The sequence below is a fragment of the Branchiostoma lanceolatum genome, chromosome 3 (genome assembly GCF_035083965.1).
Source record: "Branchiostoma lanceolatum isolate klBraLanc5 chromosome 3, klBraLanc5.hap2, whole genome shotgun sequence".
Lineage (NCBI taxonomy): Eukaryota > Metazoa > Chordata > Leptocardii > Amphioxiformes > Branchiostomatidae > Branchiostoma > Branchiostoma lanceolatum.
Genome location: NC_089724.1, coordinates 14,145,816 through 14,173,725, shown reverse-complemented (window position 1 = coordinate 14,173,725; position 27,910 = coordinate 14,145,816). Strand labels below are relative to the sequence as shown.

The 27,910-nt window shown below is 41.9% G+C and overlaps 6 protein-coding genes across 10 annotated transcripts; 2 read left to right on the top strand and 4 right to left on the bottom strand.

The window, feature by feature from the left end:
- Positions 1-496: 496 nt before the first annotated feature.
- On the bottom strand, positions 497-4,892 carry LOC136430458 (galactosylceramide sulfotransferase-like). Of its 2 annotated transcripts, XM_066421106.1 has the most exons (4): positions 4,434-4,892; positions 3,640-3,795; positions 2,990-3,104; positions 497-2,867 (listed from the first exon to the last, which is right to left on the bottom strand). In XM_066421106.1, the coding sequence occupies exons 2-4, from the start codon at positions 3,783-3,785 to the stop codon at positions 1,845-1,847; spliced, it is 1,284 nt and encodes a 427-aa protein (XP_066277203.1). In that variant the 5' UTR covers positions 3,786-3,795; positions 4,434-4,892; the 3' UTR covers positions 497-1,844. The 2 variants fall into 2 exon arrangements, with proteins under 2 accessions (XP_066277203.1, XP_066277202.1); XM_066421105.1 differs by lacking the exon at positions 4,434-4,892 and having other exon boundaries at positions 3,640-4,427.
- Positions 4,893-4,985: 93 nt separating this feature from the next.
- On the bottom strand, positions 4,986-9,252 carry LOC136430459 (4-hydroxyphenylpyruvate dioxygenase-like protein). The gene is made up of 5 exons (XM_066421107.1): positions 8,550-9,252; positions 7,949-8,118; positions 7,633-7,784; positions 6,759-6,880; positions 4,986-6,200 (listed from the first exon to the last, which is right to left on the bottom strand). Exons 1-5 carry the CDS (start codon positions 9,218-9,220, stop codon positions 6,020-6,022), a joined length of 1,296 nt encoding a protein of 431 aa, XP_066277204.1. The 5' UTR covers positions 9,221-9,252; the 3' UTR covers positions 4,986-6,019.
- Positions 9,253-9,290: 38 nt separating this feature from the next.
- LOC136430461 (allantoicase-like) lies at positions 9,291-15,373 on the top strand. 2 transcript variants are annotated; one of them, XM_066421108.1, is made up of 14 exons: positions 9,292-9,451; positions 9,672-9,747; positions 10,033-10,095; positions 10,395-10,468; positions 10,833-10,972; positions 11,274-11,359; positions 11,514-11,634; positions 11,806-11,876; positions 12,236-12,370; positions 12,779-12,833; positions 13,128-13,177; positions 13,581-13,638; positions 13,887-13,978; positions 14,511-15,373. In XM_066421108.1, the coding sequence occupies exons 2-14, from the start codon at positions 9,679-9,681 to the stop codon at positions 14,661-14,663; spliced, it is 1,167 nt and encodes a 388-aa protein (XP_066277205.1). In that variant the 5' UTR covers positions 9,292-9,451; positions 9,672-9,678; the 3' UTR covers positions 14,664-15,373. The 2 variants fall into 2 exon arrangements, with proteins under 2 accessions (XP_066277206.1, XP_066277205.1); XM_066421109.1 differs by lacking the exon at positions 10,833-10,972 and having other exon boundaries at positions 9,291-9,451.
- Positions 15,374-16,648: 1,275 nt separating this feature from the next.
- On the bottom strand, positions 16,649-19,468 carry LOC136430465 (phosphatidylethanolamine-binding protein homolog F40A3.3-like). Of its 2 annotated transcripts, none has more exons than XM_066421115.1 (6): positions 19,359-19,468; positions 19,116-19,191; positions 18,568-18,621; positions 18,265-18,334; positions 17,742-17,970; positions 16,649-17,391 (listed from the first exon to the last, which is right to left on the bottom strand). In XM_066421115.1, the coding sequence occupies exons 2-6, from the start codon at positions 19,188-19,190 to the stop codon at positions 17,268-17,270; spliced, it is 552 nt and encodes a 183-aa protein (XP_066277212.1). In that variant the 5' UTR covers position 19,191; positions 19,359-19,468; the 3' UTR covers positions 16,649-17,267. The 2 variants fall into 2 exon arrangements, with proteins under 2 accessions (XP_066277212.1, XP_066277213.1); XM_066421116.1 differs by having other exon boundaries at positions 19,380-19,409.
- A 129-nt stretch (positions 19,469-19,597) lies between these two features.
- On the top strand, positions 19,598-23,345 carry LOC136430456 (ribosome assembly protein METTL17, mitochondrial-like). Its single transcript, XM_066421103.1, has 2 exons — positions 19,598-20,671; positions 21,057-23,345. The coding sequence occupies exons 1-2, from the start codon at positions 19,630-19,632 to the stop codon at positions 21,554-21,556; spliced, it is 1,542 nt and encodes a 513-aa protein (XP_066277200.1). The 5' UTR covers positions 19,598-19,629; the 3' UTR covers positions 21,557-23,345.
- Positions 22,580-27,519, bottom strand: LOC136430463 (uncharacterized). 2 transcript variants are annotated; one of them, XM_066421112.1, is made up of 5 exons: positions 27,122-27,519; positions 26,597-26,710; positions 26,160-26,322; positions 25,581-25,762; positions 22,580-24,940 (listed from the first exon to the last, which is right to left on the bottom strand). In XM_066421112.1, the coding sequence occupies exons 1-5, from the start codon at positions 27,317-27,319 to the stop codon at positions 24,767-24,769; spliced, it is 831 nt and encodes a 276-aa protein (XP_066277209.1). In that variant the 5' UTR covers positions 27,320-27,519; the 3' UTR covers positions 22,580-24,766. The 2 variants fall into 2 exon arrangements, with proteins under 2 accessions (XP_066277209.1, XP_066277210.1); XM_066421113.1 differs by lacking the exon at positions 26,597-26,710 and having other exon boundaries at positions 27,122-27,517.
- Positions 27,520-27,910: the final 391 nt, after the last annotated feature.

The window sequence follows — 27,910 nt, the reverse complement described above, 5'->3', positions numbered from 1 at the left end:
ATTTTGAAAGTCAATCTATTTTGTCATTTCTATTCATGATAAGTTCAAACAACACTATTACAATGTATAGCGACGTCCATGATGCAAAAATACGACGTTTTTGTGATTTAAGAACTCACTTTAACGTTGGCCTTTAACGTTGAATGACAGGAATCCCACAGTCATTATATATGTAACTTGGTTTGAGAGGGACTTATATAAGAGATACAAAGCTGTCAGAACATAGGGCTGTAACCGCGCCACGGCGCGCAACTGTATTGCCATTGCGCAACGATCGACTTCGGAAAAACGGTCCATTGAGGCAAATTTTCTTACGATGAGCACATTCGTGTATACAATAGCCTGTGCGATGTAAACACTCATGATCATTTTACCGTGTTTGTTTTTGCTGACTACCTTGGCCACTTTTTTGCGGAACGTTGACTAGAAGGAGAAAGACTTTAGTGGACGACAATATATATAGATCCTCCGTGAATAATTTCATCAGGTTGGCGAATGACTGAATAGCAAGGTTCTTTTATTCACAACCAAGTATTTTACAAGAGCCGACGTTTCGATGACTTTCTGTCATCTTCATCAGGGCAATACTGACTAGTTCACAGTGCACTGAGGCTAGGTGTTACTGCTAACAATGCAGTCCCAAGCGTAAAGTATTGTTACATCCAGTATTCTCGGTTACATCCAGTATTCTCGGTTACACATAATTTCTGTCAGGTTTTCCACTTAGACCAGTTTCTAATTCTATAATGCTCTTAAGTGTGGAGTATGGACGGCCTCCGTCTCCTTTTGGTTTCCGGGGCCCAAAAGAGTAGTTTACCAGCTGGTTCGTTGTGGCGAACGACGTGACTAGTACCAGACTAACTACGCCGGCTATAGGGAGAATATTTGCCGGGGGACTTTGGCCATGGAGGGTTACATTCAATATTGGACCCTCTCTCCGTAGCCGACTACCTTCATACAGTTGACTCTATTTGGCCAATTTCTACTATTTTCCCAGCGACCCGCGGAGGCTGGTAGAGCCTACCAAGGAGAGCCTACGACGTGACCAGGGAGGCTTAACTTGCGACGCTTTACTTCTAAAGAGATGTGAGGAAGTGTCCCATAGCGGAGCTTTTTGTTTGTTGCGTGTTTCCACCAAGGACTGTTGTGAATAACACGCAACATCTTGGTGAAGGTGCCGTCCAGTTTCCTGGCCTGAGAAGTGTTCATAACCCACGACTCACAGCCGTACAGCAAAATTGTAAGAACACAAGCTAGAAATTCTTTAGTTTTTGTTTCGTTTCGTACATGGGATTTCCAAATTCTTTGGAGGGAGTGTATGACACTCCGAGCCTGGCCAATTCTAACATCCATATCGTGCTTCGAGTCAGTGTATATAACCCCCCAAATATTTAAAGCCAGTTACCCTCTCGATTACAGACCCATCGGAGGCACATATCTGTTCGACATATGTAGGGTTTACATGTATGAATTTTGTATGTACATAATGTAATAATTTACTTTGAATCAATTATTTTGATAAATCTGGATCTTCAGCTAACAATCTATAAGCATGCCTTTAAACTGCGAAAAAAGCAGTTACTTTGGTGCAAGCACATCATTCACTTCATTCTCAAGCTCATTGATCTTTTTACGACATTTTGTTTCCAAGCATTACAATAAGAGCATATTAGATGGAAACACCTCACTTGAAAACAGAAGTAACACGATTTCTCTCTTTTCATTTCTTTTCAATGTTTGTAAAGACTAAAAGCATCTGAACATATTTCTATTGTTATTTTTCATGAGTTTCTTAATTGTCTAAGCTTTCATTTTGCTGGATGCACGTTTGATCCCGAAGTCATTCAAAGTTGCTTGCTGCTTTGACGTTCCAAAATGGCTTTATAAAAGAACATTCTCGCTGTCTTCAACAGATGACAAAACGTCTGATTCACGGTTAACTCCTCAGTATTCCACTTGGAGGCAGGAATAACAATGTGATCATCTTTATTCTTCTTCTTACAGAACGACTTCACCCGACTGTTTACGGAGACAAAATTGGCCACCTCTTGGCGGAAATCATCCCCTTCTTGTGATATCTTCTTCCAAAGAGTGTTATTGAAATGGTCGTATAAAAGGTAGTCAACCTTACTCCATTGTTTGTAGTTAAGATCCATCTCTGGTGTTAGGTCCATGGCGTATCTGTATCGCATAGCGGTGTTAAAGGTGTCGTACAATATGTCCCGAATGGACCAGCACATAGTACGTTTGAGGAGAACGAGCGACTCGTCTAGATACTCGAGAATAAGGACCAAGTCCAGTTCCCTGTCCAACCGTTTTACGTACGCTTGCGCCATTTCCATGTCTTCAGCTAAACCAGATGGATACCCTAGATCGTAGGCCATGAAGTTGCGCGTCAAGGAGTAAGGTTTTTGCCCACTTGATAGCTTCGTGCGTATGTAATCCTTCCGGTGATATGTTTCAGGGTTTCTAAGAAACGCTTCCAGTGGGTTTTTGGTATTTAATTTGAGTTGGCGCGGAACCTTGTACGAGCTAAAGACAGACTCGAGATGGTGTAAAGGGTAGCGGAGCATGGCAATGTAGGCTGTGTCGGCTGGCATCAGGTTGTCAATAATCCGTCTATGGTAGACTGTATGGTCTACAAGCACGTCAAAGTGATAGCCGCCCTTCAGCGGGAGGTAATCTTGTGCCCGAAGGTAATGCGGCCAACCCACGTTGTCAGGGGTTCGAGCCTGAGGAAGCACGAAGTTTAGGCCGTGAACGTATCCAAATCGGTACAGCATAACGCAGAGGGTCGTAGAACCAGTCTTGTGAATATTGATGAACACAAAGTGTTGAACTGACTTGGTACATATCTGTAGCTTTGACTGAAACACAGAAAGTATGACTATGTTTGTAATGGTTCCGTAAAATCTGTTAAAAGTAGTTCAAAGTGTTTTATCCAGTTCAACTGTGTTAACGTAGTTCAAACTGAATGTGCTTTACGTACCCTGTTAGTCGGCAAGTCGGCTCCAAAGTAAGGCCATATGCCTTTGTCGACTTCTTTCTCATCAGTACCCAGTTGTTGTTCACCGGTACCATTCCAGTATTCAACCTCGAGTGTGCTGGATACAAGTAAAATAACATTTGTAGTTTAGTACATGCTAGTAAACTGGGTTTCTGTACAATTATCTAAAAAGCTACAAACCAGAACTTTAGAGATACCGGGCATGAATGTTGGTACTAACATCAATAAGAATATTTGTGCCAGTTGAACACGGCACAATTCCTCACAATATAAAGGTTTGACTTTCTGAGATGTTAAAATTTTCCATCTGCTGAAGATGATAAAAACAAACCTCCGTGAAATATTTTGAGTCTTTTTTATTTCCCATCCTACATCACTTAAAGTTTCATGTATCGAATGCCGGTTACGTGCATCCCTACTAAGCTGCCGACACGAGCTATCATGAATCATTAAATCCATTCATTCTTTTTCTAGTTATACCCCTTCAAAGTTTTCGAGGAAAAACTCGAGGCTCAGTAGTGCCAGTAGTTCCTATGTTAGAATAAAGGTAGGCACATTGTCACACTGGCTCATATAGTTTTAAGCAAACAAACAAACAAACAAACAAACAAAGAAACAGATCGAATTCGAACCTTGTGTATTCATTGGACTTCCATGCTTTGACAGCCATCCTTTCTCCATACTCCACAGTCTGTCTGTTTTGAAGAGTAAGAATGACAACAACAGTACACGACACCAGGAAGCACAGCAAGGCCAGGAACACATGGGGAAGTTTCATCGTGAAAGGACTGGAAAGGCATAAATGTAACGTCATACTAGAACTGTTGGAATATCACTGTCTTTTGTAGCCACATTATGTCATACCTGGGCCGTAATAACGTTCAATGCGGGTGGACGTTGGAACTGCTGTTCTCAGTTGATAATTGTTGTTTGAGGATAGCAAATGCTGTCACTTTCTTGAGCATTTCGCATTGATGTGTTTTTTCTCGGGTGAGTATGACATAAAAAGAATACAGCATGGTGTATTCCGCATCACTCTCGGTCCCAGCCCTAGGCCTCCTGCGTGTCGGACTGGAACCTCGGAATACACCGTGTAGGATCTACGCCTTCACAACATAACCGCTTCGCTTGTTCATCAAGGAGGTTTAACCTTAAATTGATTTTATCATTGATCATTGGTTCCATTGTCTCTACCCAATAGAATCATGTTTCTAGCAGTCTTCCACTAGCTATAGTCAGGGGCCTGACAGCTGAGTACAGGTAAGATTGCCTCTAGCCTGATTGCCTCTGGCCGGCTACAGCGCAATTGTCACTTGTTCACAGATACGGTGGTATACGTTACTAGTATAAGCCATTGTTAAACAACCTTGACTGAACGTTAACGTTACCTGAACCGATAAAGATATGGAATAAGCAACTTGCTTACCATCATTTGACACGTTGCTGAACTTCTGACTACGTCGATCGGTGCAAAATAACCTTGAGTCAGTACTTGGTCTGCATTGTACATGTTGTTGGGTGCCCTTTCTAAAACCTGCCGGATTGTCTAGTTCCGTCTCTCATCGTACAACCGACGGTCTGACAAAAATATGCCCTACGTTTTATGTGTAAATATGCTGTACGTACACGAGTAGTTAAAGCCAGCCTGTTGTCATTGACCGGCCACGTCTTGGTGGCTGTAGAAAAACCGGTTGTTGGAGAATAATGACTTACAGAAGGCCGCATAATTAGTTTTTCACATATTAAATGATCCGTAATGATACGTGGGGTCGGCCGATGCCTCCGGCACCTCAAGTCAAAGGTTGTCACAAAACTACTGCTTAGCGCCTCCTTCGCAGACTTCTTGGAGCGGGACGTTAGTTTTTTACGCGATTTTTTTACACGGGCTGAGGTTGCCGGCCGAGGGAGTTTCACGGCCAAAGGATTGAAGTTATGCCGCGACTTCAAACTTCTGTAGGAGAAGTAAGACAAGCACATCTTCAGCTGGTTCAAAACCATGTTCTTTGCTTACTAGTTAAGTGGTACAGTGAACAATATGGATTTCCTAGACGGTATACAGACAGAAGCTGGCCAGCAATTTTCTACTTTGCAAAATGATTTGGACCCAGGGGCTCTGTGTGCAAAGTCAAACACTATTTGTTCTTTAAGAACATAAAGAACTAGAATTCCTTGTATTGTACATTGAAGTGCATTTAACAGTCTGGGAAATCAACTCTTTTGCAATTAGATGCTGTAGTATAAAGGGAAATGTTTACAAATGTACTAGTACTTGATATGTCTTTTAAAATACATCTATACATGTAAATGCAAATCAGCTCCAATGTACAAATTACATTTTCACACAACCTATTCCATGCAATGTTTTGCAAGTAAAGACTCAGACATGTAAGGTTCCAAACAAGATCTTAACGACTACTAACACCAAAAAAAAAATGTATCCTTTTTACACTACATGTTAACATCTTTCAAATGAAACAAGCAGCATTGTATGTCTGAAACAAGCAATAAAGGTCAATACAAACCCATTATTATTTTCTTTGAACAAGGTACAATATTCTGTTTATATATTCAAAGACCTGAGTAAACTATAATAAATAACAACAAACAACCGTTTCTCTACATATTCCTGTACTTTTAGTACAGCACCTAATTTCATTCATTCAGACCCTTGTAGTGCCTAGTGGCACATAGGGTGGCAGGTCTTCTTGCTGTTTCAGTAGCTGGGTATATTTTTACCGTGAGGGGTTGCTACCCTTCAACATGCTTGAGGCACCTCCTCAAACACAGGACCCCCATTTTAAGTCTCTTTTGAAATCACAGACAGGCGCAGCCCCAACGGAGATATCACGATCCAGGATTGAACTAGGGTTACCCAGTTAGCAACTGATTGGAACCAGGAGCTCAACTGTGAGGCTGCTACAAGTTGAGCTACTAGAACCTAATTTAATCAGACTGCATTCAGACAATATCTATGTCATCATTGCCATAGAGAATGGCAAACTAACACCATCATCATGATGACTTATTTTTGCTTTTCTCCTGCTGTTCTCTCTGGTCTAAATAAGCTTGAACTGATCTCCATAGCGCCGTGATGTTCCCTGCACCGAACCCCGTCGCCCCGCATCTCTGGATGATCTCCAGGAAGAAAGTGTCCTCATCGAAGATGGGCTTGGTGAAGACCTGCATCAGGTATCTGGAGGGAAGATAGAAGAAACAGATGAACACACAGTTGGGATTTGATGTACCAGTTTTTCACCTCCGTGAAAACAGAGGTATTGTAATCAGTTGGCGTGTTGGTTTGACGTTGCGTCTGACTCGTGTGTCCGCAGTTCTGCATTGGCATTTGAATGCTAGGCACATGGGGGACACTAACGTGAAGTTGGGTCAGAGTTGCCAGAAAGGTGTCAGGAATGGAACTTCCCCAAGTCCAGAGTTTTCCCCACACACCTCTGTATTTCATCCATAGTCTACTAATGACAGCTTGAAGATCATTGAAGATGAACCTAAGCAAGAAAAGCCTTTAGAAGTAAAACAAGAAATTTAAAAAAACCCTCTGATCTCCGACACAGATATCATCAAAATGCTATTATAATACTCAGATAAATTCAATAACTTATGCAAATGTCATGTCAAAATCTGGATATGGAATCCCGAACAACACAAACAAAATATATGTACACGAATTGTGTAACAAAATCCTTGAAATGGAATAAAGGTGTGCAACAATCAAAGCTTTATGAGTAGTCAATACCTCTGATTGTTGTTCCAGTGATCGTTGTCTGTAGCATCAGCCTCTGCATCCAGGAGAACACCGTTGTCCTTCAGGGCTGTCAGGGACTGTCCCACCTGGTGGATCTCTGACAGCTTGCCAATCTGTTCAGAGGAGGAATGAAAAGCAAGTGGTATCTGTACTTGTTTTGAATAACTGGTAAACTGCCAAATAGCATAAAAATTCAGTTGCTAAGTGTCTGGGGCTCTCTTCTTGTTGCCCCTTGTGGGTCAGCTAGTGGATGGGATTGGAGTGTGGTGATTAAATCCGGCTAGGTAAAAGCATATCATAAAAGTGGAGGTGCTGGGTAGACTACTGTACTAGTACCAGAGCTAGTGGAAGATTTATCCCTTGAGGATTTCTCCTATACACATCCAAACCATGTCCCAAGATAGTCAACTTGTAACTTGTAAACTGTAAGCGAGCAAAGTTGTGTCAATTCCCTCAGCAGTGCAATGCAAGTATAACAGAGTACCAGAGTATGGGTGTACTGAGGAGTGGAGTATCTCAGTTCTGGGTACACAAAGACATTGGTGCACCACGCTCAATGAAGACATTGAAATACTACTATACTAGTACCAGTACTAGTGCCCTGAAAACCCATAAGCAATCCTAGCCCCCTGTTGTAGTCTTATATGTTCAGTTATTTTCTTATCTTATCTTAAGTTATACCATTGATTATTTGATGATTATCATATTCTACATATTACCTTGCTATATTATTTATTGATTATAATTAATTTTGATTAGTATAGAGGAGGAGGGCCAAGTATAAGCTATATACGCTTTTTCCCTCCTCTATTGTTTATTGTATTATATTTTTTCTTGTTGTGCAAATAGATAAACAAACAAATACCTCGCTGTAGTAGGTGTCAGGTGGCTTCAGCAGCTGAACATGTGCCGCTCGCAGCTGTCTGGTGGAGGAGACGATGTCAGGCGTGTGGAGGCCGATGTGCTGGATCCCTGGGCCCCCGTGCTGCTCCAGGAATGTCTCTACTTGGTTGGGACCTACAGGGTTAAAATTGTGGGTATGTTTTTTCATTGTGCATTGTAACTGTAACACTTTTCAGACAAAAGTGCTTTAAAGTTGTTTTTTTTCCCCCCAAATTTTTCCGTCATCCTAGCAAACCCATATGCAGTGGCCTAGTGGGTATGTCATTTTCATATCTCACCTTGTCCTGGTAGCGGTTCTGCAATGACGAACTTGACCTTTGGTTTTACATCTGAACTTGACCCTGGCATGTTCAGCCCCTCCTTGGCACACTTCCAGTACTCAAACGCCTTCAGCCTCATCCCCACATCCGTGCCCTGGACAATGAACCCCTGGTCCTCCGACTCATCTCTAGGAACAAATGGATAAATGAATGACAATAAAGGTTAGACATCTAGGTAGTAAGATAACTTATTCAAGCTACTGGCTAGATTTGACCGTTCACAAATCTATCCAGTTGCTTGAGTACAAGTAACTTCTATCTTGTAAATGAATGAATGAAAAAGAAGGGAGAAGAAATCTATAAGAAATAATACCATTAGGCTCGCCCCTGAGGTGTTGCCCAAAACAATGTGGACTGAAGTTTGGACACAATGCTTGGTTTTATGAAATCAATAATACTGCAAAATTTCTTGAAATATTACCTACTGTAACATTACATGCATTGCCTCCACTGCAATATCACGCCACTCCCAGTACTAGTATGTGTTTTTCTACTCCAGTATTGTTTTGACTGCAGTCAACCAATTAACATCATTGACAGGTGCACAAACCATTTTTACCTGTTCACGAGAAATCTATTCAGCCCCAAACATCGCTCATACCACTCCAAGATGGGGGGTGAAGAGCCCATGGGACAAGCGTACGTTACGTGGTCGAAATGGGAAAGCCTCACAGTTGACTCCTGCATCCTCGAAGCCCCGTTTGTAGCCTCGAACCCCGGTAAAAACAGGCCCTTGTACAACTTCTTGTCCAACAGCGTGTGGACGACGTTTCCGATGGGCGATTGCACAACGGCGTGCGTTACCGAACCTTGTTCGTCTTCCGTGACCTTGATGTCTGTTAAAACGCGCCCTCCCGCCCTAACCACGCGCTCCAACGTGCTATCCACGTCTTCAACCTCGAACGCCACATTACAGACGGAGTCCACGGGCGTGTCTATGTCAGAAAAGTCGTACAAATGATGACATCCCCCCGAAGAACAGTTTCTAGTATTCTCTGAAGTAACACCGGAAACGTTGTTGCATAAGCCGGTTTGTATCACCTCCCCTTCTTCGCCCGCTGCTCTCTCGTTTACGACAAAGATGGCCGAGCCGCTACGCACGGCAAACTGCTTCGCTGTTTCCTCCACCCTTTCCGTAAATAATGAGAAGTGAAACTTGTCCACTAGGTCTTTTAGAAGGCGCCGGGCGTTGGACACTCGGAGGGAAATGTGGTGCACGTCGGCAGCCATGTTGTTATGTTGTGTAATGGTGAAAGGTGAAAGTTCAAACTGACAGTTTTCACTTCCGGGGTCAAGTTAGTAAATGTAAACAGAACACAGTAAATCACCTGGACATATATCACAAACACAGGTCATGGTGCTCAGGTAGCCTGTTCTGTAGAGCGGACTTTGGCCCGATCTACTGAAACCCTGATATTATGTTTGGAACGTAGCTGTGTGCAGGTGTGCAACAGGTAAAAGGTAGGCAGGTTTTTAGCAGTTTTTAAAGAAATTTCAAATTGCGTTTTACATGATGTTAACGTTAATCTCAACACAATGGTATAAAAGGTGCATAACTTTAACTTAAAATCACCTCTACACCACAGTGATAACTTGCACCAATTCTTTGAAAGAATTTCCTGTCAATAAGACTTTTTTTTACTGTTGACAAGATATTCCTGCCTATACATAAAATCATCAGATAGACGATGTCATCAACAGCAATGTCAACGACCCCACCCAGTTTCACCCAGCTCAATGACCTGGCCTGTGCTAAGGTAACTATCAACTAATGCATTTTCAAATTGATTAACCGACCGTAACTAAACCAATACAATCATACATTTTCACCATTACCAACTAGTGAGAAGAAGCCAGCAGTGCTGCACATGATACTAGACACGTTTGTAAACATTGTCAAGTCCCGATCTTCATTCATTATACCCCACCACTGTAATTTCTAACTTTTTTTCTTACTAATTTGTTACATATTGGAAGGACAGAAATTCACAAATAAACATATGAGTGTCAGACATTGATTGAATGTTGTTCCTCGTCTGCAGGCAGGAGGCAGGGTTCTGTTTGCTACAGATGACTGGTTTGCCGTGGCTGATAATCTTCTCAAGGTAGGATTAGGAACATCTAGGTACAATAGTCGTCCAAAATTTCAACCTAATGTTACCTATTTTACATGTGCATGGAAAATCCAGATGTAAAATGTGCACCTGGTTTTTGTACCTGACTTCGTTGTGGACAGTGGAAGGAGAGGGATGGGCTCCACCTTACAATACCGTGCCCTAGACACAGTGGATAACAACCCACTGCCCCTATGGCCTCATAAAGGCTATCATAGTGTGGGACTACCTTTACATTTGCCTTTTACTCCTGGATCAGTCTTGAAACAGTTGTTTACCTGTGTTACTAGGGTGATCCACCCCAATGGAAAGAAGGAGTGTTCACGGAGTACGGCAAGTGGATGGATGGATGGGAGTCACGAAGGTTAGATCTTCTTTATTTGACATCCAGTCTAATGATAAGTTTAATGCCCATTCACCATTGACCTGCAAGTAAAACTACATTCCATTTCCTGTCCTTAGCTTTGAACATACTGGTAGTAATTTAGGTGTGGCTATTTTCTTAGGATAGAACTATCTTTCTTTCAAACTTTAATGGACGTCTTTACTAATGTAAGGTAAACTTTTATCATCCTATCCAATGCACACTTCTCCCCCACACTCCTCCAAACTCTCATTACCCAAATGCAACGGGCTAAAGCAATAAGAACAACATTTGACAAGAAAATCACTGCCAAAAGAGATATGCCTTCTAATAAAGTAAGACTTCATTTCCCATATTGCTTTAGGAAGAGAATGGAGGGCCACGATTGGTGCATTGTCCAGCTGGGTGTGTCAGGGGTCATCAGTGGTGTGGAGGTGGACACGAGTTACTTCACAGGGAACTACGTACCGCGTTTCTCCCTACAGGCGGCATGCTTACCAAACGGTACGATGTGTGGATCTACTGCAGATGAAATGACTGGATAAATCCGGATATCTCATAAACTAGCCTGGAGTCTCATAACCTTAAAAAACATTTCTACATGTATATGTGAATTATATTTCAGAAACCAGGGAAGTACTAGACAACCAGCTTCTACTGATAAGCTGTCTTGAATGTGATACAGGTCTACTGAACTATCACTATGCAAAATCCAAGCCAAAATTTTGATCAGTCAAGTAAATAGTGTTCAAGGCTAGACAGTATGTCTATAGATTTAATAGAATCTTCTCCCTGTCCTGTGTAGGTACCACATTCCCAGTCAGACAGCCCACAATGGGCACTGCCGCTTCCTCACAGCAGCTAGCTGCCATGGAGGAAATGAAAACAGAGGTATGGTTTCCACTCATGTGTACATTGAGTGTTCCGCTAGCAAGGAATACCAGATCGCCGCCAGTTTCATAGTTTGTAAAAGGATACAAGACTCGCAGATTTGACCCGTTTTTTCCCTGTTATCATTGAACACTTCCAATTGCTTCTGTTGTAGAAATGGACAGAGTTAGTTCCCATGACGCCCCTGAGACCAGGATATCCTGACACATGTAAGAACTACTTCCCCATCACCAGCACACAGAGATGGACTCATGTCAGACTCAACATGTACCCAGGTAATCATATCAGTGAATGTACAATATTTTTCCAATAATTTGTCTAACTGTATAATTAGATCGAATGAATTCAGATTATAGGGAATATTCTGTCTTCTTGGCAGAGCAGAGCAGTTACATTTCTTTTGATACAGATTCAGATTGTTACAGTTGTTAGTTTGTTTCTCACAGATGGTGGTATTGCCAGGCTGCGGGTCTATGGTATTGGCAGTAAGGACTGGTCCACAGTGAAAAACAGTGAAGTAAGTTTTTGTTATACATATAAGGTACAGGTAAAGTAAGCAACCTCAGACTGAGGACAAAGCATGGCACTTTTTAGTCAGCTAAGAAGTAATAGTGCAATGTGGCTTTCCTACAACTCGCTTATTTAGCCAAGCTCACTGGGTCACCCCTACTCAAGTGTGTTGGATTCTTTTACGTGAGTTTTGACACTTGAGGCCTGAAGCTCCCTCATAAAGGGTGCCACCAGCTTTACGTCACCATCCAAAATTATGAATGCAATCCCTTACAACATGAACAGAGAAAGACCACACAATATTCATAAAAGGCATCATGTGGATATCTCATTAGGTGACCTAATTTTGTTTGTTTGTCTCATCAGCTGGTAGATCTGGTTGCCATGGAGAATGGAGGGGTGTGTCTCGGGTTCAGCAACGCCCACTACGGCCATCCCAGGAACGCCATTGGGCTGGGGAGGGCTGAGAACATGGGCGATGGTTGGGAGACTGCTCGGAGGGTGAGGAACAGTCTGTATTTATAAACACGTAGTCAGTATAAATGCCCTTCGGCATAACACACCAGCTTGTATCTGTATAGCTGGTGTAACCTCCCTTTGGCGTAACACACCAGCTTCAGTATTTGAATCTGTATAGCTTGTATGAACGACCCTTCGGCTTAACACACCACCTAAATAAGATAACAATATTCAACAGTATTAACAGTTGAATATGTGAATGTTGAAATATGTGAAAAGTAAATGATGACACTTTCAGCACTCATTCCATGCAGTACATCTAACATGGTTTCCGTACTCTAGGAGTCACCAAGGAGAAACTCAGAATATCACACTGTGCGATAACATTTTCAGCACCAAGGACAGAACCCATTACATTCTTCTAAATTCTCGGTCTTTCCATGTCTACAGTTGGACAGGCCTCCCATATTAAAAGCTGACAAGAGTGGTGTTCTTATGGTGCCAGGTATGTGGTGTTCCACCCAGTAGAACTTACCAGATATTGATGAGGCTCTAGAATAGTTAACGTTAGTAGTGTAGCTGGGTAGTCACGTATCCCAGAAATTTACAAAAAGTTTTTTCTTCTTTATTCGTTCAAAATCAGAAAGGATCTTCTCTGCCAAATATTCTCTTTGGCAAACCATCTGGGGATGCATCATTTTCAAAATAATCATGCAAAAACTAATTTAATGTACTTCGTTAACATGATTGTGTGTTCCATGTGTATGATATCTAAGACTATGATATTGATGCCCTGTAGGTTGTGAATGGGCTGTTTACAGACTTGGCCATCCTGGGGTAATCCTGAAGGTGAGGCGTTCATCTGTAATTTCACGGCGTCATCACAAACAAGAAGGGTTGTTTTTTAGGACTCAATAATATACAGTGAACCTGTATTAGTGCCCACTGCTACATAGGGACCACCTGGCTATTAATATACAATCAGACCTACATGACTCACCACATGTGGCCACTTTTTGGCAGTGCCTTAAGGTGATTTTCCCATCGACACAAGCATTTAAGAATCCTGTATATAGTGACCACCTGTCCACATAGACCATATTGGTTCCCTAAGCAGGATACTGTATACCACTAAACAACATCTACATACATTTAGATGACATTTTAGTAGGCTGATGAAATGGTCATGTTATGTTTGTGGAAAATGTTGGAATCTGATAAAGTGATTGATATGTTACTTCTGTTTCCACAGATTGAAATTGACACCAATCACTTCAAGGGAAATTATCCAGACTCCTGTAGAATTGAAGGTGATGTTGTTTATCATAATGTTATTTTCCACTGGTCATCACGGACATCACCAATGTCCCTAATCAGTCACCATCATAAATCACTAGTCAGTCACAACAGTAAAAGATGATTGTCAATCCCTACCAATATTATTCAGGTCTAAAGAAGCTTTTTTACAAGTTAGTTTCTATCATAGAAAAGAAGTAAGACATTTGTGCCAATCAAGAGGGACAGAATCAGAGTCCTTTACTGTGATTTTCTGTCCTAGCCTGTGCACTGTCCCCTGAAGAAGAAAAGGCTGTAGTTGGGAAGGATGGAGCTGCCACTGGGAAGTGGAAAACTTTGCTTGGCCCAACAAAGGTATGCACCAAACTGGTTTAGTGATATCCAATCTATGTAAATGACTGTTTTTGTGTGTGTCTGCATCAATTTATATTGGAACAACTTTCAATATTAGTTCAAACTAATGACATTTAAGGCTGATATGGAAATATTTTCATCTGCATCAAAATACTGTACTGTACTTTAGAAATTTATCCTATTAGTACTTCAAAATAATGGTGTTTGTTGGCATTCTTGGTGCCCCAACTCTGTTAATTCTGCTGGGCACCCTAAGACTTATGATAAGAAATTGTGAATTTGTAACATCTGTTATCCCAGAGAAATGCATGCTTCTAATATCAGAGTGTTCAACTCATTCTTTAGAAGACCTTTATTACCCCGTCTTTTTGATGACTGATGGTCTTAGGGTTTGAGTTTCAAACACTACTTGGTGGAATTATACTTATCAAACGTTACATGTTGAAGACCATATCCAAGACTTTCATGTCATTTTTCATGTTTTACCATCTCCTTGAAAGGCATAAACTAAGTCTTTGTATCCCTGCCACAGTTGTCTGCACACCATCGCCTGTTCCTGAGCGGAGGCCAGGTGCAGCCGGTCGGTGTGGTCAGCCACGTGCGTCTGACCATGACGCCGGACGGCGGGATCAGCAGGATGAGGCTGTGGGGGTTTCCTCGGGCTCCAAACCCTGCCAAACTGTAGCTAGTACAGTCAAATAAAAGCCGACCACCTCCTGCCATCAGGAAGTAGAATCCTAGCCTGTGCTTCACCACAATCTTGTGCAGTCTGGCTGATGGGCCACTTCCCTGATCAGGGAAGCTCTCATGAGAGCTTGTGGCCGTTTACCTCTAAACCAGAGGACTCTGTTGGAAAATGAGAAGTACCAATAACAGCTCAGAATTCTTAATCACAATAAACTCAGTATTCACCATGGAAACCAGTCATCACATCCTCCAACACGACGGTAACCGACAGTTCTCAGTCTGGCAGTAATTATTGGTCAATGTTTAATAGCAAATAAGCATAAATCAATAGGATTAGGATGTTTCCAATTCTCCTGACGTAGAGGTGCTGACCATCAAATTTCTAGGAGCCTGACCAATTGAAGGGATGCTAGAACAAGTAGAAGTGTGATTTATAAGTCAGGCTACTTGTCACCCTCATGTTTTTCCCACTATACTATAAGTAGTAGATAACACAGTGAAAAGAATTAGGAACATAGTGAAAATCAAATGAAGTCGTGCTGCTATGTATGCTAATTTTCTCTCTTTTATGATAGTGGCCAGCAATTTTATTAATTGCTGGCCACTATCATGAAAAAAGAGAAGTTTATCTCATTATATTTACCTACACAGGAAACATATTGTTTTTGCTTCTCCAAACAAATAGAAAAAACTGAATATTTCCACAACTATGCTGACAGGTGTGTTTAACTGTGAGTGTGTGGATGGTGTTCAGCACCGGGGACAAGTCTGTTTACCAGTGTGGATAGTGTTCAGCACCAGGGACAGGTCTGTTTACCAGGGTGAATGGTGTTCAGCACCAGGGACAGGTCTGTTTATCAGTGTGGCTGGTGTTCAGCACCAGGGACAGGTCTGTTTACCAGTGTGGATGGTGTTCAGCACCAGGGACATGTCTGTTTACCAGTGTGGATGGTGTTGAGCACCAGGGACTGGTGTGTTTACCTGTGTGTGTGGAACCTGTGTGTTGTGGATGGTGTTCAGCGCCAGGAACTGGTGTGTTTACCAGTGTGTATGTTGTCCAGTACCAGTTGGGTTTGCCTGTGTGTGGATGGTGTTGAGCACCAGGGACTGGTGTGTTTACCTGTGTGTGTGGAACCTGTGTGTGGATGATGTTCAGCACCAGGGACTGGTTTGTTTACCTGCGTGGGTGGTGTTCAGGAACAGGTATGTTTATGTGTATGTGAATGATGTCCAGTAGCAGTTAGCCTTTGAAACCTTTAAACACTCAAAACTCTTTCAGATTACAACCCCTGGCCAAGAGACCTCTCGAATGAGCCCAAGTTTGGCCTATTTGAAGACACTTGAAAAATATTTAGGGGTAGGGCTACAGCGCTAAGGTTAGGGCTAGCCTTTAAAACCTTAAAACACTCATAACTAGGGGTGGGTACCGGTACAGTGTACCGGTCCAAAACCTGTATTTTGTTATAGACCTGTCCAAAAAAACGGTCTGGAAAAAAAATGAGTGACCGGCCAATGGACCGATTAGAAAATTCTGGTCATAATGTATATAGTTTTTGTCAACTACATTGTACTTCAAGAAGAACACTATTGCTCTGAATCTCTTTTGTGAGATAAAAGTTACCTTGAATACATGGTTGCATGCTTTGGTACATCTTCTTTTTCTTTTTACACATTAGTATGCACCGATAATTCTAATATACAATTTGAACATAACTTGTAGGACTCACAAAGACCTTTACTTGTGTCTGGCTCTTCAAAATATGATGTACTGAGACACTACTATAATCAGGTACAGGTACCTGGACCTGACCCTCTGGACCTGGACCGGAATTTTCTGTACCGGTACCCACCCCTACTCATAACCTTTCAAAGGTAACACCAATTTATCACTTTTTTTGCATATAGAAAAGTGGAATAAGTTTTCACTGCTATGAACTAGATTTTCTGTAAATATGTACAATAAACTTGTAAGCATAACTGCTGTTTGTTAAATTTCCTTTCAGCACTTTATTGGTTCGTCATTTTCAACAGCATATAACCAAGGGTTTAAACCTACTTGATACAACACAGCAATGATTATCAGCTACAAGCCACTTCATCACCATTGCATGGTAAAACAAATGTAAGACCACAACAATCTAATTTTTTGTTTCTCTGAATCACCAGCTCCTAAGTATATATTTTAAACATTTTGTTATACATTTATATAACAAGCTTAGAGTCAAGGGCATTCCCCACCTCTCTTTGAAAGTTACCAGATACATCTGTTTTTCAATACGGTTACTATAGCCATCCAGTCATGGGTGCCTCCTGGAGGCCTAAGCAGTGGACAGAACTCAGTAGGTCTGGTTTTCAGTATCTTTATATTTTTAACAAAACGGCAAAATATCAAAACACACACACACACACACACTGAAAGCCTCGAATCATATTGAGATTATAATCCTTGCAGTTTTAGGGAGCTTGGCACATAATAGATTTAATTCAACACTTGACACTAGTATGTAAAGAAACACTTGATTCTAGAATCAAATCATTGCATTGGATGCTAAATCAGGTAGCATACAAGTAGCTAATTGAGATTGGCACAAGTACACGCTGTTTACATTCCCAGTTGTTTGTAGAGGAGTGGGCAGTAGTCGTCGAACTCTGCCTGGAACAGATTCCCAGCCACGGGGTCGCCCAGGTTGTACTTCTTCACAAAGTTCCGTGCACTCCACCCGCCCCTGTGGAGAGCACAAAATGCAAGTTATCTTACTTTAATTTGAAAGTTTAAAGTTCATGAATTTTTTCAGCCTGGATATCATAAAACATGAAAGAAGGAATGACAAAATGACAAAGTCTAGATGAGGTACTGTGAGTTCTATTATTTTGTATGAATGTAACAGAGTTCAAGGAGTAATAACAAAACTAAAGACTTTACCAGTTTTGTTCATTGTACTTTTTCTGCTATTGCATTGTATAAATACTAACTGTAATACAGACTTGTTTCAACTGCTAACTTGACTTGCTGCAAAAACCTCCACCTTCCTACAGTGAAATTAAGTCTGAATAAAAATAAATGCATCTACAGCACCTGTTTTTGCCTGATGTGTTGGGCAACCTTTCTTCATCACACTCCAGTTTCCCTGGCTGCTTGTACACCAGGAACACGTAGCGGTGCAGCCCAGTTTTGGGCGGGGGGCCAGCACCAACGAAGTCAGTCAACACCTCCCCTTTACTCCAGTCCGTCCTGGGGATGTTCACCACCACCCAGTGGTGCCACTCACGGAACTTCGGCTCAGCCCTGCTGGGGGCATCTGGGTCTACACAATGGCACAGGGGCAAACATACTGCATCAAGATGGCGTGGGAAGTGGACTAGCAAGCGTTCTATTCCCTGAAAGCACCCCCTCCCATCACAACAGATCCTCCAACCATTCCGTCTTTCAATCCTGTCTCTTGTTTAGCTTAAGACTATTCGTTGCCAGTTTTTGATTACCAGTGAAATTTAAGCCCTGCTGCAATGCTTACACAACTGTGTGAGCCAAGGGTACAGAAATGGAGATGGGCTCTGCTCTATAAACCAAAAGGTGTCAATGGAGGGACTTGATAACTTACCAGTCTTGATGAGTGTATAAAGTGCACCCTCTTCAGCTGGCCAGTTCAACACAGTTGGTCGGTCCTTCACCTGAACAACAGCATGCAAGTAGCCACCATAATTCCACAACACATATATTTGTAGTGTATCAACTAACGTTATGTTACATTACTTATGGTACTGTCCTATTGAGTGTTACATGTAGGTGGAGACAATGCAAATTTTCAAGTTACATTGACTTTGAAATAGGCCATACTACGGAAAAGGAAATTACTGAATAACCCTACAAAATATACACTCAGTATATCTACCATGTGACTTACCTGTGTTGGTGTGACCACATTGCCCTGTTCAATTTTGACAGCACCATAGCTAAGCTGAAACAGCAAGGTAGATCAAATCAAAATAATGTTCCAACATGTGGCACATTCTGAGCTATGATTAACAAGATATGAATAGGAAGTCAATGGATGTGAGTTACGAAACTGTGATGGATTTTTGAATGAAACTCAAAGGATAAATGGAGTGTGTTTGTTATCTAGATAAAATATGATTCCAAACTGAGTGGAATTGTGTGATGATTTGGTATGTCGCAATGGCTGGTGCAATTGAAAAGTGGCCCCTAGCAGTTTTTATTGCAACTGCAGCTGCCTGTTCGTTGGTAACTTCGAGTAGAGATTATCTCATGTTTTAACAGTTTGCTGATCAGCAGGACTATGCATACAATTACTTTCGACCATCACTTTGTAATATCACAAAATCAAACATTACAAAGATATAACTAAGTTAACGTTACTACTATAACGTTACCCGGAACTGACACAATTGTCGTTATTACAGTTCAATGATGTTGACATTTCCTGGCACTTACCTCCAGAACATTTGATGGAGCCTTGTCAATCACGTCTGGAATGACCTCGTGTTTCTTAAAAGCCTCAGCAGCCATTCTGCAACGGAGATATAATATCATACTTAATAATTTTCATTAGTCAAAGCAGTTTTATGCTCTGTTTTTTTTAAAATAATACCTGAGCCTTACAATACAACTGAGTCCCGAGAGAGACTGGTGGTTCTGATGAGGTATATGTCAACGTTGCCCGTGCTGAAAACTTACTCCGTATGTGAAACTAAGAACCTCCTTGGTGGAAATCTGCTAAACAGTGATCACTCGATCACTCACATGTGACTCAGCTAAACAGGGTTGGAGGTCAAAGGTTATGTTAGCTCAGGTAAAAATCCTTTCTTTACTCCAGTTTTCACCGATAACTTTAACATTGGATGGCAACTCAATAGATTTAAAATCTACTGCTGGCTGTTACAAAGTAAATGTTTCTTCGTCAAAGAAATTAGGATACATTTCAAGGTCAGAGATCACCCTTTCCAAAATGGCGGCCTCCATCACGAAGAAACACGTTTTTCTCCGATTTTGTAGGCATTTTCGCGTCGTTGTCACTCAACCGAGATTTAAAACGAGTGCAGCAGCACTGTCTAGCGTCCAACAAGCACCAGGCTCAGCGGAACGCAATGTCGAGGACATTCTGGGGAGTACGAAGCCGAGGAACCACCCCGGAATAATGCACGTCAAGTCGGTCTGTTTGCCCGAGCGACTTGTGGATGCGGTAGAGGCGACCTTACAACGCACAGGTTCGTCTTCAAATGAGTTAAAGGAGAACGCCACATATCTAAAGAACTATTTATGGAGTAGGAAGCGGCCTGTTGAAGACGCAGACGTGAGAAGGAAAGCACAGGAGGTTGCTGAAGAGTTCACAAAACTAGGTCTTCTCGAAGAGGAAACGGATTTGATGGATGAAAAGGCACTAAAACAGCAGAAGAAAGTTGAACGTAAAGTCCTAAAAAAAGTGCAACAGCAGCTGTACCACTGGCAGCCTGTCACATGGAATCAGACAACAGGGTTGGCGTACCTTGTGGGGAAGGCACCAGGTGTGTACGCTGCCACTTATCGCGTACTCTCGGAGATTAAGAAACGAGAACCCAAATTCCGCCCTATGACATTGATGGACTACGGTTCGGGCGCCGGGATGACGGTATGGGCTGCACACGCCCTCTGGGGGCGCTGGCTGAGGGAGTACTCTTGTTTCGACACCTCGTCGTCGATGAACGACCTCGCAGAACTCCTCCTGAGAGGCGGCGAGGAAAACGGAAAGCTTCTTCATCCGAACACCTTCTTCAGACAGTACGAGCTGCCGAATCCGAATGTCAAACACGATCTGGTGGTGTGCGCGTACTCCCTGAGCGAACAGCCGAGCGCGGTACAGAGGATGAGAGTTTTGCGAAGACTGTGGAGGAAGACCTCGCAGTTCCTGGTGGTCTTGGAGAATGGAACCAATGAGGGATACAAGATGGTGATGGAGGCCAGAGATCTGGTACTCAGCGGCAAGGCTGATTCCAAGGGCACACTGACAGAAGGTTGGTACAGTTCTAAAGGCACCAATAAGCCAGTTCACTGTTTCAAGTGTGCATGTGCAGTGTTATGCATTGTGGTCTAAGGTCTTGATCATTGTTGTGTTTGCAAGATGTTATAATATTTTGTTTGTCTGCTTCACACAAGTATGTTTTTGCAAGCCGTTGTGGTAGGTTCTGGTTTGAAGTTCCAAACCGGCCGCCATGTTCACTGTGATGTCATCCCAATTTAATTCAATTAACATTACCTGGTGATAGGAATTATGAACAAAGCACAGCCAACAATAACTTATGAATAAGTAAAGGATACTGACTTATACCTAACAGTCTAACGCTTTTGTTCCAAAGAGCTGAATTTTCATTAGCTGATATTTTGATTCTTTGTTCTCAGATGTTCTTGAAGAACTTGAAGATGATGAGTTTGCTGGGCCAGAGCAGGCACAGTTGAGTGACGAACCCAGTGCTCATGTCTTCTCCCCGTGTCCCCACGACGCGTCATGCCCTCGGCTCACAGACGCATCGGAAACACCCTGCAACTTTCAGCAGTCCTACCAACCTCCCAACTGCATGGCAGTGCTGCCAAAGAGCAATGGTAATTCTTCTTTGTTAGAAACCTTCTCGTACGTTGTATTGCGTAAAGGGCAGAGGAGCGAAGACTCGGCCGCGTGGCCGAGGATTGTTCGGTCGGTGCTGAGGCGCCCTCGACACGTCCACTGTAGGATGTGCCTGGCCAACGGTCAGCTTGAGGAGGCAGTTATAACTTCTAGAAAGCGCGGGAAGCTTCTGTACAGGTGTGCCCGGATGAGCGAGTGGGGAGACATGCTGCCAGGATGGCCACCTGTAGAGGGAACAGAAGACGTGACTTCCACCTCAGAGGATAGTGAGCAGTAGTTTACTGTTAACTGTGTGGCATAAGTAAAGCCAAAACTACACCAAAGAACAGTTACTCAAGGATGTGCCTGGCAAATGGGGAGCTTCAAATCAAGAGGCAGTTATAACTTGTAGAAAGCGTGGGAAGCTTCTGTACAAGTGTGCCCGGATAAGCGAGAGACAACAGAGAATGTCGCTTCCACCTCAGAAGATAGTGAGCAGTAGTTAAAAGTTACCTGTGTGGCATGATCTATCATATGTGAACAGGTGGTCACCACATGTATAGACAGCATTACTCTTAATGCTTGTTTAAATGGGAAAACATTTCTAAGGGACCACCTAAGAGTGGTCACTTGTACAGATTTAACAGTACTGTAAATTCATTTACTAGATTCGTGGCACCAAAATTTGGCATCATGGTGAAAATCGAGAGTACTTTGCGGTTGAAACAATAAAAGCCACACAATAGAATTACAGACGGAATGTTTACAGGTGTGATGAGTTCGAATGGAGAAGTGTCCAAGAAAACAGATAACTTAAGAATACAGTGAATGTTTCAAGATTTGAAGTATCAACTAAAGTCAGAACACAAATGATTTCAGGCTTTCAAGAAATGTACTGTACATTTGCTATTCAAGCCAGTACCCCAAAGTAGTAAAATACAATCTAAATATCAGATGTCAAATAAGTTATCTTGCTGATGGTAAAGTACAAGGACATTGGTTGTTTCTAAGAAATTGTATGGGTGAATTTGTATGGTTGTGGAACTCTCATACACTTTCATACACAATGTTACTGGTACATGAAGATTACATCTAGAAAAACCTAGTAAAGTCTAAATACAGTCAAACCTGTTTGGACAACCACCCGACACATGCAACCACCTCCAGTCACAAGCCACATTAAAACAGTCCCGTCCATTTTTCCATAGTTAACCCCACCCTGTCCTCAGCAACCATTTTCCTCAGTGGTTGCTGAATTCAGGGTTGATTGTAAGACAGATAAGCTTGGCCTGTAACTGTCCAAAAGAAAGTCAACATGGGGAACGGATACAAGTTTATTAAAGGTAGGTGTCAACAAGAGTGAATTTTGCACATACAGCGGGAATAGGTAGCACAGGTGTCACTGATTCTTACCTGTCTGAAAAGACACAGGTAAGGTAAAGTTAGCCTTGGTCCCTGAACATACCAGGCAAGGTCTTTTTTTTTTTTTTTGGGGTCAACAGTTTAACTTTTCTCAAAGATATTCCCAGCGCTTGGCTGTTTCAACGTAGCTGAAAAACATATCAAGTGACAATGATATGTTGAATTTTACAGACTGGCGAACAACATACTTTCTGTACAATCAACAGCACAAAGTTTTTTCTTTTGTCCGGGTTAACAAATCCTGGGCCCAAATCCACACAAAGCACTGCAACATCTTACACTACAGAGTTACTTTTTACAATTGCTCACTCGTACAGTTCTAGAATCTCTTCTGAACAGATAATCTATGGTTAGTGGAAAGAGCAGTCTCTTGTCTTAATGTACATGTACTTTCATTTTCAATTCCATACAAATAGCCACATTACTCACATACCATTGCTAGTAGTACATAAAAACACCAAATGAAGTGATGAAAATATACATTTATAGTACTAATTATGTAGGTCTTTTACACCCATATAGCCAAGTAACATTGATATGAGAAAAGTGATGTTCTGAGCTGAGCTGGAATGGTAACAGATTGGATATGACTTGTTTCAGGGCACCCATTAGTTAAGGGAAAGCAAAAAGTGTGTGGGTACAAATAAATGTCTAGTTAATATATAGGCCATGTGTTTAACTTTATTGGTATCACTCGGTGTGCAGCTATACTATGTACTAGTACTGTATTCCTACATTTTCCTACTATGACAAGACCAATACAAAAGATATACATAACAGATGTTAAGCTTATCAAAAGCCAAAAATCTTGTACAGGAGGTTCAAGTGCTCGTGACATCAATAACACCAAATTACAACATTTGCTGATTACATTCTTCCATGATAAATACTGGAAATGCAAAAATGTTCGTGGTAGGGAGAAAATGGAGTGTTCCAGTGGGTTTTGAGTCCGCATTTGCAACAACTGTAGCGCTACAGTCACAAAATGGAATGGTGGCTTTGTGTAAAGGGTTCACCACGAAAACCGCGAACATAAAACCACCGGAACATTTCCACATTATAGTATTATTCAATGAACATAGATGTTTGTACAAAATACACACCATTCTGATGTTGGTGGACATTGAATCTTGCAAGTTGTTCCAGTTCTTGATTCATGCCTTCAGGTTATCAAATAAGATTCCTCTGATGAAGTCAGTGAACACGACTAAAAACCTGGATGAAGCTTGCGAAAAACATTCTTTTCACAAGCAAACAGATCAAACAAAATGATATATATGTGATATATTACATACATAAGATATTTTGTTTTGTATGTCATGCACGATGATTATGCACTGTTTGCCGCAGTGCCAAGTTTCGAACCGGCTGCTGCGTTCACTGTGACATCATCAAAGGAATCTGACTTGATTACCTGGTGTCAGGAATCAAGAACTGGAAGCATGATTTGATTTGATGTTAAATATCATTAGAAGAGTGTAGAATTAGTACAAACATCTCTGTTCATTGAATAATACTAACTGTCATTAAAGGTAATCAGGGAATGTGTCACAATTACTTCAACAAATATGTCAAGCTGCCGCATATATGTTAAATAGAAACACCTCTAAAAACATGAAATCTGACAAACAGCAAACAACATCCTATAAACTGAAGCACACCACAAGTAACTTAGAAAGTCTTACAAATTTATTGTCATATATCTGGCATCTATATACCATTTTCAGTCACTTTCCATATCAATGAAGCAGGCGGGTAATGACTGCCATGTTGGTATTCTCTTCTTATAGCTGTAGACATTTATTCAAGGATGATGATGTTTTAACAGTGGTTATTTGAAAGGGTCAGAGGAACTTTTGATGTTTGAAAACTCTCCATGCTATGATTCACCGAAATGCAAATCGGGACAGCAACAAGGTGCGCTGGCAGATACAGCAATATGATGTCACATGAAAAGACTAGATGTAGTTGCATATTGCAACTACATGTACTATTAACGGACCTGTCACTAGGCCCTCTGAGCACTACAAGATGGATATATCGATGCTAGACATCAATGGCTATGTAAGGGTGATCTTCAACTACATCAGCTCCTAGACAGAGTTGTTAACATGTCCTCTGCCTTTTTTGTGCTGTCTGTCTTGGTGGGGAGGCCGGGCGGCACCTCTGTTGGAAGGATCTGAACAACTCTGTTGGCGCGGAATGAGTCCAGGTTGAGAGCCGAACTCACCTGCTCCGCACTCATGGCACCGGCAACATCCTGGGTACAACATAAGGGTGGAAATTGTGGCCATTGTTTTATTGATATGTATTTGTCATTTGCTCTTTTCGCCACACAGGATGCCATATATTACATACATTGTTTCTCTGGCTTCACAAACATATCAACAACAAAAAGTGCTTGTGTATGTGCGCTTAGTGTGTTCATGTGTATGTCTACATGTGTATGTCTACATGTATGTGTGAGTGGCTGTGCGTGTGTTTGTACAGTTGTACACATGTATATGTTTGCATGAGCGTGTGTGAATGTATCTTGTTTATATACATGTGCGTGTTGTGTGTGTGTACGTCCATTGTTAGTATAATCTGTATATGTGCTTGTGTATGTGTTAAAGCCACAGACGTTATGATTTCCCTTTACTGACTAAATGACCCTGTTTGAACCTTACTGTATATTTATCTATTGATTTGTCTGTTCAGCACACACAACTAGGGCTGACAAAGACAAGACATTACAATGGAATTTTGACATGAACAGCATAATGAGCTATAACAATATTCTAAGTACATGCACATAAAAACTATTGTATATAAATGATTCAAAATAACGTCTATAATGCTTTCTGAGTATATAATAACATAGAAATTCTAGCCATCTGTGCCAGTAATTCTGCACCGACCTGCTTGTTAGCCAGCACCAGAAGTGGAACTGCCTTCAGAGCTGGGTGTGCCAGAACCTTGTGAAGCTCCTCCTTGGCAAGCGGCAGTCGAGCCTTGTCTGTGGAGTCTACCACAAACACCAACACCTCGGTGTTGGGCAAGAAGTTGGCCCAGTAGGAGCGCACGTTTTCTGTACCGCCGACTGAAAAAACAGGACATTGTTGTTAGGTGAGGGTCTACAAACACTTTTCAGTGAGGCGTAGCATGCTATCTTAATTCACCATTAATCGTAGCTAACCCGCTCTGTAATGCTGCAGTACTTCAAAACACTGCTAGGGAGCCCAAAATCCCCATTTTTCTCTGGGACCTTAATAACTACCCCCACACCAACATTCATCAAAAGGATCTTGAGTTAACTTATAGGTATAAACACAACCAAAAACAGTACCCCACATCGGAGGTGAACCTCCTTCTCGGGGGTAATAAAAGGCCTTTACTTAAGTGTTTCATATACATTGTACTATGCTTGATGATGTGCAACTCCATAATGTGACAGGCATTAGTGAGGTACCAGAAGAAACATATAAAATTGCTCCTACTTTCCCACATGTTGAGGGAAGTTTGCCTTGTCTGGATGCACATGACATTGAAGCCTTCTGTAGGCTTCATGGCCTGCCGACAGTCCTGGTTGGCGATACAGGCCAGGAAGCTGCTCTTCCCAACCCCGTCCAATCCCAGAACGACTATTCGCTTCTCCTCTGCCTGGGTAGAATGAAAGTGAAGAGACATGGTTTTAAACTGAAGGGATAAGATATAATTGTATTCTACCCTAGCATGCAGTAGCTTCAACTTCTACTAAATGTTCCTTATGATTCAAATAATTTATCAATACTTCAACGGTTCAACCCAAAGGGAGCAAATTATTGTTTTGGCATGCAGTCAGCGGGCCTGAGATTGGAGATTATGATCCTCCTCCCCTTGAGGTCACAGAACACAGTATTTATCCGCGACCCCCGTGGTCAATAGTACTGCCTACCTTACTGCCTGTCAATACATGTAGTTGTTCAGGTATACAGTAGTGCGTCTCCGTACTCGAAAAAGCCGGAGACACTCTTCTGTGCACGTCATCAGTGGGCCGAAGACTGTTGTGCTGAATGGTAGAAGAATACGTAAGTTTTGAAACTGTGTTTTTCTTTGGCATAAATTTGAAAAGGAATACTGATAGCGCCTACACTACTGCTTGTCGGCTACAGTTCACATGACCTCTGCTTAGCATAATATTATAAAAGAGGGTTTCAAAAGGACCCTGAATTCAAGTCTCAATGATATTTGATTTTTGCACTTTTCTTGAGCACCCTATTTAAAATTTTTATGCGTCAAAGCATCTAACTCTGGGGTCCCTTTTAAAAAAAAATCCCTATACTAGGCGAAATACTGTGTTCTGCTACCTTCAACGTTACAACTTACATCTGCTTGTATATTGTACTTGCCCCACCCCTCACGACTGTCTAGCTATCAGATAATTTATGTACATGTATGTGTACGAGACTAGCAACCTTACCTCTAAATCTTCTTCCTCCACCATGTCCATCTCTATGCCCTCGTCCGGCACGTCTGCCCACCCCCCGCGGCGCCGCCTGAGGTACCGTTCCACCAACACGAGCAGGGCTACAGCCGCAGTAGCCGATCCCACCAGTACTGCCACCTTCCGCCACATGCCCCCCTCCCACAAACCGACAAGTCCATTATTCACAGGCATACCGGACAAGAAACGCGAAAAAAATCAGGAATTCGGGACGGGAAAACAGTTATTCTGATGAAGCGAAATCCGCTAGACCTTAGAGATCGACCTAACGTCACTGGTTTACAAAATCTTTTGACCCTCTCACTGACGCTTTTCAGCCGCCATGTTGAAAGCCAAAAACACCTAGATGGACTATACCATTTTCCGTGCCTGCCAATATTACGGTATTAAAGACTTGTTTTGCCACTATTGACAGGACGATACCATGTTTGGGGGGCACTATTGACAAGATATTAGAGTAGAGTAGGGTTATGTTATGTTCCTGTCAATAAGATTTTTTTGCACTATTGGCAAGATATTCCTTTGAAATCTTGTGAATAAGTCCCACTGCAGCTCCAAAAGAAAGCCACCAGGAGACCCGATCATATCGTTACGTCCCTGAATTTAATATTACTCCCTGGTCTCTGGCCCAGAAATTAACGTTATCACTAAAAAATCACGACAGCATTATGCCCAGAACACAATGATTTACAATAGTTTCTGATACGGTTCACCCCCTTGAATACAATGGTCTCTCTCACTTTATGCCCAAAGTTGAAAGGTCAA

Coding starts and splice junctions, on each gene's coding strand:
- LOC136430458 (XM_066421105.1), bottom strand. CDS start 3,821: ATGACGTTACATTTATGCCTTTCCAGTCCTTTCACGATGAAACTTCCC. Junction 3,105..3,639: donor AAGTCCAATGAATACACAAG/GTTCGAATTCGA, acceptor ACTTGTATCCAG/CACACTCGAGGTTGAATACT. Junction 2,868..2,989: donor CCGACTTGCCGACTAACAGG/GTACGTAAAGCA, acceptor TCTGTGTTTCAG/TCAAAGCTACAGATATGTAC.
- LOC136430459 (XM_066421107.1), bottom strand. CDS start 9,220: ATGGCTGCCGACGTGCACCACATTTCCCTCCGAGTGTCCAACGCCCGG. Junction 8,119..8,549: donor AATAGATTTCTCGTGAACAG/GTAAAAATGGTT, acceptor ATTTGTTCCTAG/AGATGAGTCGGAGGACCAGG. Junction 6,201..6,758: donor CACTGGAACAACAATCAGAG/GTATTGACTACT, acceptor TCTTCCCTCCAG/ATACCTGATGCAGGTCTTCA.
- LOC136430461 (XM_066421108.1), top strand. CDS start 9,679: ATGTCATCAACAGCAATGTCAACGACCCCACCCAGTTTCACCCAGCTC. Junction 10,973..11,273: donor GGCGGCATGCTTACCAAACG/GTACGATGTGTG, acceptor TGTCCTGTGTAG/GTACCACATTCCCAGTCAGA. Junction 11,635..11,805: donor CAGACTCAACATGTACCCAG/GTAATCATATCA, acceptor TGTTTCTCACAG/ATGGTGGTATTGCCAGGCTG.
- LOC136430465 (XM_066421115.1), bottom strand. CDS start 19,190: ATGGCTGCTGAGGCTTTTAAGAAACACGAGGTCATTCCAGACGTGATT. Junction 18,622..19,115: donor CTCCATCAAATGTTCTGGAG/GTAAGTGCCAGG, acceptor TTGCTGTTTCAG/CTTAGCTATGGTGCTGTCAA. Junction 18,335..18,567: donor ATGTGGTCACACCAACACAG/GTAAGTCACATG, acceptor GCTGTTGTTCAG/GTGAAGGACCGACCAACTGT.
- LOC136430456 (XM_066421103.1), top strand. CDS start 19,630: ATGGCGGCCTCCATCACGAAGAAACACGTTTTTCTCCGATTTTGTAGG. Junction 20,672..21,056: donor CAAGGGCACACTGACAGAAG/GTTGGTACAGTT, acceptor CTTTGTTCTCAG/ATGTTCTTGAAGAACTTGAA.
- LOC136430463 (XM_066421112.1), bottom strand. CDS start 27,319: ATGCCTGTGAATAATGGACTTGTCGGTTTGTGGGAGGGGGGCATGTGG. Junction 26,323..26,596: donor ATGTATTGACAGGCAGTAAG/GTAGGCAGTACT, acceptor CATTCTACCCAG/GCAGAGGAGAAGCGAATAGT. Junction 24,941..25,580: donor TGGTGCTGGCTAACAAGCAG/GTCGGTGCAGAA, acceptor TGTTGTACCCAG/GATGTTGCCGGTGCCATGAG.